General features: G+C 55.7%; 1 protein-coding gene, 1 long non-coding RNA gene and 1 pseudogene across 3 annotated transcripts in view; 2 read left to right on the top strand and 1 right to left on the bottom strand.

Annotated features, from left to right (window-relative positions):
* SYNPO2 (synaptopodin 2) overlaps nucleotides 1-12,581 on the top strand; it is a 70,369-nt gene that overhangs the window by 46,543 nt on the left and 11,245 nt on the right. The window contains exons 3-4 of the mRNA XM_036233435.1: nucleotides 1,218-2,029; nucleotides 4,543-6,551. Of these exons, the coding sequence (XP_036089328.1) occupies nucleotides 1,218-2,029; nucleotides 4,543-6,551 (2,821 nt within the window). The remainder of the gene's footprint in view (nucleotides 1-1,217; nucleotides 2,030-4,542; nucleotides 6,552-12,581) is intronic.
* The window catches only part of LOC107510884, a 99,364-nt gene that overhangs the window by 20,856 nt on the left and 65,927 nt on the right, over nucleotides 1-12,581 (bottom strand). The window lies entirely within an intron of this gene.
* Nucleotides 3,594-3,712, top strand: LOC118612764 (annotated as a pseudogene).

Genomic DNA, 12,581 nt, shown 5'->3' on the forward strand with positions numbered 1-12,581 from the left:
TAACAGAGTGGGGTTTGTTTGTTTGTTTGGTATCACTGGCTGGCTTTACAGACTACTTGCTTAGAGAAAGCTTGTTCATCCCGTTGTCTGTTTTAGTTTAGTTTTGTATTGTTTTGCTAAATGAGGCAGTCAAAAGCAAAGTTAGGAGCAATTATTTCGAACATTAGTCTGAAATTCTATGACCACATAACTTCTAACTAGGGTAAATGCCATTAGGGATAGGTGATCCTGCATTGATCCGGGCGCAGTTGGAGGGAGGAAGAGAGAGGCAGAAAGAGACGCGGCTGCCGCTTAAAGGAACTTGCAAGTGTCAGAACACGAGGGCATGTCGCACAGCTGTCCTGTGAATGATGCTTCTCTTCCAAAAGCAGTTAGAGTTCAGAGTTTTAGCAAGAAGTTGTTTAACCTTTACATTGACATCGCTTCTTGCAAACCCAAGTGTGCAAAGCCCACTGGGAAGGCTTAAGGTCAAAACGAAAGACTGGTGAAGGGACCTGGGTTCCTGAGCTGAGGGAGAGAGGAACAGTTTGACTTCAGAGGCCACATAGGAAAACGCTCCAAGAGACAGGTTCACAGGAGAAGGGCGACGTCTCAGATCATAGACACTCCGTGACTCGGCGATGCGGGTGGCATGTGAAGGATTGCTTTGTACAGGGGCGCCCTGGGCTGGGGTCCACTTGTCACAGAGTCATCACGAAACACATGCCCACCACAGCTTAGAAACTGTTTGCTTCATTCCTTTCAAGAAAGCAGAGCCTCTAACAGGATCACCTGAATTACCTGGATGTTAATATTGCTCTGAAGCTGTTGATATGTTTATGGGACTTTATAATGTCCAGACCTGAACTTAGTAGGACACTGAAATGCTTCGTCACATTGTAATAAACACAGTTTTTGAAAACATCCAAATACTTATAGATAAAGGACATCCATGTAGCTATAGCCTGTGCTTTAGAAAAATAAAAGCCGAATTTATGATAGATTTAGCTTTCATAATCTTTTGTAAGCGTTTTTGCTTTGCTTTAAAGAAAAATGTGCTTGGAAGATCTTTACATCACATATATGCATTGCCAGTTTGTTTGGAAACATGGCAGCTGGCATTTGGGAGGACACAGTCGACTGCGTCATGTACTAGATGTCGTAAAAGTGTCAGGAAGTTCTCTGGCAGGTGCGAAGCCTCTGATTTAACTGTCTGGCATGGTTTTTTCTGTGTGCAGACCTGCCAGCGGAATACACGAGGCTCTGATCTCTGAAACTGAAAACACAAGCCGCGAGCATCTCCCGCGCGAGGGGTACGTGGAGAGCACCACCCTGCACATCCGACCAGCTGCAGAGTGCCAGCCCCGGGAGCCCTGTGGCACCCTGGTCACGAGTGGCACTCCCCGTGCCGAAGACCAAGGCTGCGGCCCCAGGTCTTCCGGGAGCAGAAAGGAAGAAACAAGTCTGAGCTGCCAGGTGGCTCCCCATGTGCCTGACGCCCCAAGAGGAGCTGGAGCGGGGGAGCCTGCGCTCCAGGAGCAGGGGGCTGTGGGGAAGCTGGGCCCCGTGCTCGAGCTGCAGCTGTCCCTTTCACAGGAGGGACACAAGGGCGCTAGTGTCCCTGTCGTGACTCTCCTGGGACCTGAACAATCTCAGTCTCTTGACCCAGATCCTAACTTACACCACAGCGGCACTGTCCACATAAACTCAGCCCCCACCAAAGAGAATGGGGACCCTTCTCTGTGGTCCAGCAAGATAATCCAGCTGTCCGGCGGCCAGGAGCTGAGAGTGACCCCGGGCGGGGAGGCCGAGGGCGCGGGGCCGCCCCGCGTGGAAGTCGTCCTCGGCTGCTCTGACAGGCAGAGGGCGGACGGCCGCAGGCTCCGGCCAGGAAAGGGGGGTGTGGACTCTCCCCTGGAAGGAGGGCGGCCCGAAGCACCTCCTTCTCTGGTATCCTTTGCTATCACATCAGAAGGCTCGGAGCTGGGAGGAGACCCACACTCCGAGAGGGATCACAGCAGACCGCACAAGCACAGGGCGCGCCACGCACGTAAGTCCTGCGGGGTCCCCGGCACCTGCCGCCTCGCCTGCATAAGTCTTTCCTTATGTCTTTCACTGGCTTTAAGTATGTAAACACGTTAAAGGACAATCTCGTGCACATATGTGCTGCACGAAACGGCAAACATGAGATTGTGGAGAATGCCAATTTCTGAAACGGGAGCAGTAAGCTTGAACTTTGCAGTAGTGTTAAATGCTTTTAATGCACTTTCTTTTCTCCCCAAAGGCACAGGAACTGTTAGAGAAAATAATATTGTCAATGTTGCTTGTTTGATCTGTCTCGGAATGTTGTGATATTTCATGTGAAGATAGCTTATGAGAGTGTCTGCATGAACGTGGACTCTGAGCTTAAAGGTCAGAAACTGCTGAGTCTGCCGCTCAGAGGTGTCTGTAAAATGCTGGCCGCGACACTGATATTAAAAGCAGAGCCTCGTTTTGAAAAAAAAATCAGTGTGCAGCTTGATGATGCTTGCAGAAGTGAGTTGACGGACAAGGACATGTGGAACACTGAGCGGTTACATGATCCCCGCTGCCTGTGAGTCTTCACCCGACTGCAGAGCCTCCCGTCTTCCTTCTAGACACAGGAGTCAGTCCCCAGGGCCAGGTGGAGGCATTTAAGCATCTAAGTGTCCCCAGACAGGGAATATATTTGAGTCCAAAGCTATTTGCAGTGTTTGTTTTTCCCAGGGGGCTGATTGGGAAAAGAGGATTGAGGGTAAGAAAGAACGGCGGTCAGGCTTTATGACTTTCGTTTTCTTTCTTTTTTCCCCCCACGAATTTTGGAACTTCACGCAGGGAGGAAAGGCTTGGGTATGTGCATGCCCCGCGACGGTTATGAACTCCGTTATTCAGAGCAGCAGATTCTGCCTCCTGCCCTATTGTATTCCTTTCAGAGCATATTTTTAGCATAACCGTTTGTAGCTCTATGGCAAATGCTGCTGGTCATTCCGTGTGCTTTAAGCATCTGTAGGCACCGTCACATTTATAGCGTCTTAAACAAGTGCATCATCCCCATGCCTCACATGCTGGCGGCGAAGTCAGCAACAACTGCAGCTGTGGCAGTCAGTTTACCAGTGAGTTGTGTAACTCCACTCAGGAAAAATCGCTCTCGGGAGTGACCATACTTTGTGTCATTTTCTCTAAATAAAATTTGATTACCAATGGATATCTATAACTTTGTTATAAAACTATTTACCCTGATTCTATTTTAGTTTTTAAAAATTAACTATTGTCTGATTTTCAGTATAAAAAAGAGCTAATTTTCAATCATAAAGTATTCAGAAAAATTTTCTGAAATTTCTACCTAACAGTTTTGAGGAGTCAAAATTTATTTGCAAACCATGCTCATTATCACTGCATACATGACTATCATTAACTGAAGCTCTAAATTAATTTGCCACTGATTTAGTTTTATAACAACAATAAAATTTTAAATTTGAACAAAAATTTTTGTTACCTTAAAACTGTCAAACCTCATTTTAAATGACTTAATTTCTGCGCGTGCTTTTATTCTCACTTAAAAGGGTCGCTAATCATATAATTTTTAAATTTCCCTTGTCTACGGCCATGCCACCCTGAACAAGCCAGATCCCGTCTGATCTCGGAAGCTAAGCAGGGTCAGGCCTGGTTAGTACTTGGGTGGGAGACCACCTAGGAAGACCAGGAGCTGTGGGCCTAAAAAATAAGGGATTGTAAGCTGACAAGGTCCTTGCAATCTGTGAAGTCAACCAAGGGTTGCCTCACCTAAAATAATAATAATAATAAATAAATAAAAATAAATTTCCCCAAGATTTACAGTTACCCTTGCTTCAGCCAAAATAGTATATTTCCAAAATAGCAATACATTACACATTCATCTAGACAACTTTGTAGCTGGTTTTTTTCATTCGCAAAGATCTAGTGTTCTGAATTATTATTGATTCAGTACTTTCAATTGTTATTCACTTAGTTTTTGAATTCATATTAATCCAGTCTCTGAATGCAGAGACTTCCGGGTGAGGTCAAAGTTAAAAAAAAAAGAAGAAAACTGAGTATTTAAAATCGTTACACTGAAGCATTAAGCGAAATAGCATTTTTCTGCCTGCCCCAGCCCCGCGCTTTTCGAGAATGCTTGGAGACAGTTTTATATACGCATTTTATAAATACGAATTATATCCTAACTCATGTTTTCAGAAAATATTACGCCCTTAAATTATTCCCTTTTAAGTTCTGATTGCATCCCGTTACAGGGCTCTCCCAGCCGCTGTTTATGTTGAGGGGTTGGGACCCATGCAGTGGCAGGTGGAGAGACGCAGCGTCATCAGCTGCATGCGCTTCCGCGCAGGTGCAGGGGCAGGTGCAGGGGGCGTGGGGTGGGCGCCGAAGCTCTGCAGGTGCCGCAGGAGGCGCTGCGAGGCGGAGGCGGGTGTGTGTGTGTGTGGGGGGGAGGGTGGCCGGGCGCTCAGGGCGCGCGTCTCTGCAGTTCCCTGGACCTCACCATGTCGCCGTGACTCTGTCCTTCCCCAGGGCTCCGGAGGAGTGAGAGCCTCTCGGAGAAGCAGGTGAAAGAAGCCAAGTTCAAATGCAAAAGCATCGCGCTGCTGCTGACAGCCGCGCCCACGCCGCACTCCAAGGGCGTGTTGATGTTTAAGCGGCTGCGGCGGCGCGCGAGGAAGTTCACGCTGGTCAGCTACGGCACGGGCCAGCTCGCGCAGCGCGGCGACGCTGAGGACCCGGAGGGCGGCGGCGACGACGACCCCTTCGAGGTAGCGTTGCTGGGCGCCAGCGACTCGGACGCGGACGCGGACGCCGACGCGGAGCTGCTGTCGGACGCGGACGACGACGCGCAGGTCGTGAGCCTCGACTGGGACTCCGGCCTCGGGGACATTGAGAAGCATCCGAGCCGAGGGGACAGGATGGAGATGCTGCCAGACGCCGCGGGCAAGGGCGTCCTCATGTTTGCCAGGAGGAGGGACAGAATGGACCAGATCGCGGCGCAGGGCGACGAGGACCGCGCGGCGCCCGGCGGCGCGCAGGGCGCGGGGGGCGGCGGCCCCGTGGGGGCGCCCCGCGCGCCCGGCCCTGCACCCCAGCACAACGGCTTCGTCGCGCCCACCACCGCCCCGCTGAACAGGACGGCCAGGCCCTTCCCGGGCCCCGGCGCCGGCCTGCCCGCGCCGCCGCCCTACTCTGCGGTCACGCCGCCCCCCGACGGCCTGGCCGGCCCCGCGCAGCCCCCGCCGTGGCCGCAGCCCGCCCCGTGGTGCCCGCCGGCCTTCCCCGACTGGTCCGAGCGCCTGGCCTCCCGCGACGAGAGGATCGCGGTGCCCGCCAAGAGAACCGGCATCCTGCAGGAGGCCAAGCGCAGGAGCGCCGCGAAGCCCATGTTCACGTTCAAGGAGCCCAAGGTGAGCCCGAACCCCGAGCTCCTGTCCCTCCTCCAGAACTCGGAGGGCAAGCGGGGCGCGGGTGCTGGGGGCGACTCGGGCCCCGAGGAGGACTACCTCAGCCTGGGGGCCGAGGCCTGCAACTTCATGCAGAGCGCCTCGGCCAAGCAGAAGACGCCGCCCCCGGTGGCTCCCAAGCCCGCAGCCAAGGCCGCGCCCTCGCCACCTGCCACCCCAGTGTCGCCGGTCTGGGCGCCAGGAGTGGCCGCGGCCCAGCCTCCTGCCTTCCTCGCGGCCAGCCCGTCGCAGGGCACCGTGGTCTCGTCCATCAAAATGGCCCAGCCTTCCTACGCCCCTGCCCGGCCGGCCAGTGCCCTCCACCTCTCCGGTCCCTTCAAAGGGCCCCAGGCGACCGTGGCCAGCCTGAACTGCGCCCCCAAGCCGCCGGCGCCCGCCTCGGCCGTGGCGCCTGGCCCCGAGCTGCCGGCCATGGGCGGGAAGGGCGCCCAGCTCTTCGCCCGGAGGCAGTCACGCATGGAGAAGTACGTGGTAGACTCGGACACGGTGCAGGCCCACGCCGCGCGCGCGCAGTCCCCCACCGCATCGCTCCCGTCCGGCTGGAAGTACTCCCCCAACGTGCGGGCGCCGCCCCCCCTGGCCTACAACCCCATCCACACGCCCTCCTACCCGCCCGCCGCGCTCAGGTCCCAGCCGTCCACCCCACCGGCCTCCAAAACGAGCAAGAAAAAGGGCAAGAAACCCCTCAACGCGCTGGATGTCATGAAGCACCAGCCGTACCAGCTGAACGCATCCCTGTTCACCTTCCAGCCTCCGGATGCAAAGGCCGGCCTCCCGCAAAGGCCACCCGCCAAGGCCAGCGTAGCCCCAGCCACCCAGCCGGCGCTGGCCCCCGGGGCCGGGCAGGGCGGCGCGGCCGCACGCGTGCAGGCCGCCTCCGTGTACTCCGTGCCGGCCTACAGCGCTCAGCCCGCCTTCGCCGCCGAGGCCGCCTCCGCCGCCGAGGCCGCCTCCGCCGGCAGTGCGTCGCCCGTGCCTGGGGGCGTGCCCAGCTCCCCCACGGCCTCCGCGTCGTACTTCGTGGCACCAAGGCCCAAGTTCTCAGCTAAGAAGAGCGGCGTCACGGCTCAGGTGTGGAGGCCGTCCGTCGCGGAGGAGTAATCTCCCGGCGAGGCTGGGTGTCTGCGTGGCTTGGATGAGTGGTTTGCAGTGTTACCCGAGTCCCCCAGAATGCCTAGCAAGTCCTCCACCTACTTAATTTCAGGGGTCCCCTCCCCACGTGGGTCCAAGGAGCATAATATTGTTAATGAGTCAAAAATCTAATGCAGATGACTTAAACCATATTAATCTTCATAGCACACTTAAAGACCCGGGGCACCCCAAGTAGACATGTGCCATTATATTAAGTAGGCAGGACACTTAGGATTTACGCGCCAGCCACCGGAGACAGTGATGAGCCTCGTCAGACATCAGGGCGCAGCATTTCTGTGACAGGACAGCTGTGCCGACAGGGGCAGAGTTGTGAAAATAGGTGTGGGCTGTGATTTCCGTTTCAAGTCGTGCCTTTTCCCTGTCGCTCGTGTTAAAGGGCCAAGGGATGTGCTGAAGACAGGGCTCTGGGCTGTCACCCCCTGGCCAGCCACGTGACGTCGCGGAGAGGCGCCGGGGTTGTTGGGCGCACGGAGTTTAGTAAGGGGCTGCGCACCGACGGCTGAGCACGCACGAGCACCCGGAGCTCGCAGGGCGCCTGGCGGGTGCGCGCGCGTGTCGGGAGACTTCTTTAAGGCTGACCGGCAGGGCAAGGAGGGGGACACTCCCCCCCAGATAGGGTGCCTGTTGCCCTCCCAGGTTACTTAGGAAACGGCGTGCGTCCGCGAAAGCGCACGGCGTGTCCTGGCGGAGGCCGGCGCAGTGGAGGACCGTGGGGCAGGTGGGCGGGCTGCAGCAAAGGCCCTTGGAGACCACGTGATTGGAGGGCGACGGGTCGCTGACCGCAGGGCTTGATGGCGGAGCGCGAAGGAGCAGGCATGTGAAGGCCGGCGGCTGAGGTGGGGCTGGCGTTGTTTCTGAGTGACCGCACGGGTTTTTTTTTTTCTTTTTTGTTTTGACTGTTCTTGCAATTCTATTCTCCCATCGTCACTGTATTACCTGTCTCTGACGGACCAGGAGGATTCGAGCAAGGTTACCTTGTAAGTTTGGACTGGGCACGCACCACGCTGTCACCAGCTGGCTCTGAAGTAGGTGAGTTACTGACAGTGAACCTGAAGACCTTTCCCGTGTCTATTTTAAGTCCGGGTCTGACCGACCATGGAAAATATTCAACGCGAACTAATGTAGAGAACCACAGAGCACTTCTGACAGCACCAGAGAAAACCAGCCCCGCCACGCAGGTGTTGAGAGACCGCCTGTAAAAACTTGCGGGCTGCAGGGCCCAGGGCACCCCGTAGTCCTTTGAAAATACCTGTGTTCCTGTTCTACTGCTGCTGTCGCTGACAACTGGCTGTGTTTCTCACTGTCCTATTAAAATGTTACTTTCTTCTTTATCTACTCAATGCATGTACTTTTTAAGATCTTCCCTCTATGAGTCACTCTGCTGATTCTCTGGTGCCCCTCTCAGAGCCTCTGCATTTCCTTTGTGTGCACACCCATCCTCCCGGCACTGCGAAAGCTCCAGCCTTAAGTATTTCTGAGACGAAACACACACAGAGCAAAGCGGAGTCAGCTAGCGAACAATGGGCCCGATTCTGTTGCCTTTTCCCTGGAAACTCGTCTTGGGTGGCCATTTACCTCGAGGTTACAAACACAGGATGTTGCTTGGCCTCTTATTTGCCTTTTCGGGAAATCGACTGGGAAGATTAATACAGGATAAAGGAAAAAGCAATCTACCCCTTTTATAGCACTGTGGTTTGTATTAGTTGCTCCGTGTGAAGGAAGTCTACTGAATGCCGTACACTTTGCATTCATTTCTAATAGAACCAAAAAAGGCTTCTGATGGTGACGCAGGAAAGATCATCGTATGACTGCATTCTTCACATAGCATTTACAGAACGGCATGAGTTAGAGGGGAGCCATGGAGCACTAGGCGGTCAGTTTGAGATCATGGATTCAAAAGTAGCCCAGGATGGCGAAGCCCGCAGGCACTCCCAGTTGTCCTGTGGCCTGTGGCATGCAGGAGTGAGAAATGTTTTCGGTCCATTTCCTGTGGGACAGGTGGTGATCTTAGCAGAGCCACTTTGGGGGCTGATGACTAAAGACACAGCTACCATGGCCGGGACTGTCACGGGGCTCCCAGGCTGCTTCTAAGAAACATGCCAGGCATGCAGTCAGAGCGTCCACAGCTTTGCTGGGACCCGGGGTCATTGGCCTCATCTTGGGTCACACAGCCCCACATTACGCAAGAGGACTGGGAGGCCACCAAAACTATGTCCGCAACAGTCTAACCACGCCCTGAGGGACAGACGACTAGTCTGCTCCTTGGAGTCAGAGGTGTCCTCTGCCTTGTGCCCCCAACCAGGGAGCCCCCAGGAACCCCTGCAGAATAAGCTGCATGTGCCACCTTGGAGGTGTGAGCACGGCCGGGGGGAGATTTAGGGCTCACGAGCTCGGCGTCCCTCCCGGGAGCACCCTTTGGGTGAGAGTCATCAAAGAGAAGTGACTGTTTTCTCAAAAGCCAGACGTTCCAAAGGCTCCTCGGGAGAAAGCCGTGGGCTGTGAGCTTGCTCCCTCTTAAAATCAGAGTTGTCGGGTTTGCCTTAAAAATTGTTGAAAGTTCATGAGAAAAATATGTAAATTCTAAGACCCAACATGATATTCCCAGAAACGCTGACCCTCACTGGTCCTATGTCCTCTCATCGCTGGACTCTGGGGGACTCAGAGACTCATGTCACACTTTAGTGCTGCTGAGGTCATCAGCAAGTATTCTGGGAAAAAGCAGGGTTGAATTCTTCTCTAGACTTCCCACTGGGGTTGGCTGAGGAATCTCTTTATTTGGTGGAATAATGTTGCCAAGGCCACTTGGAGGCCCCTAGACAAGCGTGGGGGCTTTAGTCAGGATGGTGGGGGGGGGGGCTGGGACCTCATTAGGTACCACCCCGCAGGGTCAGCCGCAGACAGCACCTGTGGAGCACAGGCGTGGGCTGCGAGTGGTGGCAAGCACCCTTCACAGACCCCGAGCACCCTTCACAGACGCCGTCTCTCTCTCACGGAGGTAACTGACCTACAACCTCGTGTCCATTCAGGTGTGAAACATGCTGCGAAACTACTGAGTCTAGTTACCGCCCGTCACCTCGCAGTTACACTTTCTCTGCCCGCGATGAGAACGTCTAACGACTCTCTTGGCCACTTTCACACGCACAGCACGTGTGTTGTGGCCACTGCCACCTTGCTGGTGCCACAGCCCCAGGGCTTGTTTTAGAGCTGGCAGTCTATGCCTTTTGCCCCTGACCCCCGCCTCTGGCAGCCCCCGCAGAGGTTGTGACGGGCGCCATCACTGCCCGATGGGTGGTAGTGGGTGGTGCCCTGAGCACGGGGCGGGTGACTTGCCCAAGGTCACACCATGTCCGGCCCCGCACACGTGAGCAGTTCCATTTGGGGCTCGTCCAGCCCTCAGAAGTGCCCCGAAGGGGGAAGCTGTTATCACCCCATTTAGAGACGAGGTACCTGAAATGTAGAGGCTGAGCATCTCCTCCGACACCCAGCTGCTAGGCAGGGAACGGGGCTGGACCACATGTGCGACCCCCCAGCCCTGCACCCCGTACCCCCCGGGGCTCCTGGGATGAGGAACCCTGCTCCCCAAGACCTGGCGTGTGCTCACCAAGCTTCACCAAGAGCCTGCTCGCCGTGCACTTTATCGGTGGCTTCAGCCACACCCAGTGACATTGGGAAGGACCTACTTTCATAAGAGTGGTCATAAAATCAGATGCTGTGAGGGTTTGTTGGGAGTGAAAACCCGTCTGAAGAGGGAGCGTCTGTTTTACAAGTGAAAAAGATGGGTCAGACCGTGATTTTGCATGAGCTCCCCAAGCTCTTTTGTTTTCTTATTTCGGGACGAGCAGGTGACACTCATGGTCTAGGAGTGGGAGGAACGTCATCTACGGAAATACAGCAAAACGAAGTGTCTGTGCAAGAGGCAGCGCGACCCGGCTTCGCACGGTGCCGATGTGCAGCTCCAGGAGCTTTCTCCGCGAGTCGTGAGTAGCCAGCCTGGGCTTATTCCTGAACCAGCAATAGCCCGAGCCACCAGGACAGGAATGTGCTGCACAGAAGGACGCCAGGACAGTCACGAGGTTTCAGGTGTCGCACTGCACTCAGGAGAATCGTTGCCACCGGACTCTCAGAGCTCCCTGAAGTCCCGCTGAGCTAGCACGGGCCCAGGTGGACTGAGGCAGCACCCCCTTTCCTGCCAAGTCCTCGGGACGATTCCGCTGCGGCCATCTCTGTCAAAGACGTCCCAGCAGGGACATTTTTTCCACCTTATTTCTTTCCAGTCATTTTTTCTTCCCCTTTAACTATGTCCCGCAGCTATTTTGAAAACTTTCCCTGGGGGGCGCCAGCACTGGATTCTGGGCGTGGGTCTTGAGCCCCCCCCCCACCCCCCACTCACCTGCCCAGGGAGGACATGCAGATGTAAAAGCCTTCAAGGCAGCTGAAGAGCTTAAAATCACAGAGCCACCAAAAAGGTGACGACCACGAGGGTTTACTGCACGCAAGGTCTAGATACTTAACAGATGTTAACCTTTTACTCATCACCACGTGACCAGAGCACGAGGTAGGTACCATCAGCCCCCGCTTTACAGATGCGGAGATTGAGGTGGAGGATAGGGGCCTGGTCCGAGGTGCCAGGGCCTGGGCTCGAGGCCTAACGTCCAAGCTCCTCGGCCATCCTCTAGCCACTGGCTGATCGCTCCCCTCGGTTCTGTAAGACAGGACTTGCCTGTCAGAGCCGATACCTATCTGTACCTGTATCAGAAGTAACTCAGTCACTTAAACTGCTAAGTCAAAGGAAGACGAACTGCAAACACTCCTCAGAGTTCGCAGCCCCCAACACAGACACTTGCCCACAGGTGCAAGGGGAGCGGCAAGCTGCGATTTTACTCCCATCAGCCTTTTCACTTAGCACCCGGTCAGTCAGTGCTGGGGGACCCCGGCCATTCTCCTAGCTCACACTTACCGACACCCATGATGCACTGGGCCCGAGGCCACAGGCGCCACCCCAGCCCACCCCAGCTGTGCCAAATCATGCCCGGTGACTCAGGGGAAGGAACAGTGAGGAGGAGCATGCACTCACATTTTAGTGACACTAATGTGGCAAAATGTTCCCTAGTTTTTAAATTTAAAAAGCCATGATTTGATTTCACAGCCACAAAAAGTAAACCAACTGCCTCTTAAATCCACGCGTGATGCCGGCGTTTGTGGTGGGGCGTGTGGGCTCGCAGGCCGGCCCCTCGCTGGGCGGGAGACTCGAGGCAGCCAGTTCGGCCTCTCTGTGCCTCGACACCCTCAGCTGAGAGATGGGGACAATAACAGGCATCCCTCACAAGCTGCGAAGACGAAGTGAGTCAATGTCGGGTGTAGACGGCAGTGCCTGGTGCACAGACAGCACTCGGCCCACGTGGGCTACGGACACCACCGTACAGGGCACTGGATAAACAGCAGCTACTGATGCAGACACTTCCCGGGAGGGACGGACGCGCACGCGCGCGCACACACGCACACGGCAGTTAAACAGGCTCCCCTGTGTCCTCCAGGGCCTAACACAGCTGGAACGCGGGAGGCGGAGCGGGCTCTGTGAGCACCTGGTGCTGACGCCGGGCGTCTGCCGGAGCGTCCCTGTCTGCCGCGCCATACGGAAGCTTTGCCTGTCCGTGTCCCTGTCCCTCCCGCCTGCGGGGCTGCTCTTTCCTTCGCCTGCATGTACTGCAGTAGCATTGCTGCAGTGGGATACAAAGATGAGGCCAGGGTTCCAAAGCACTGGCTCAGTATTTTTTAAAAGGAAACCTGCCGTCAGCGGCGACGGTGCCATGAGGGGCTGTGGTCTGGTCGGAGCGCGACCCTCGGCGGAGCCGCGCGGTGGCGGCGCAGGTGGCGGCGCAGGTGCGGCGGAGGGAGCTCTGCGGGCCACGCGGGTTAAGTCTGCCGTCCAGGCGGGACGGCTGGTGTCCT

This window comes from Rousettus aegyptiacus, unplaced genomic scaffold (assembly GCF_014176215.1).
Source record: "Rousettus aegyptiacus isolate mRouAeg1 unplaced genomic scaffold, mRouAeg1.p scaffold_m13_p_16, whole genome shotgun sequence".
Classification (NCBI taxonomy): domain Eukaryota; kingdom Metazoa; phylum Chordata; class Mammalia; order Chiroptera; family Pteropodidae; genus Rousettus; species Rousettus aegyptiacus.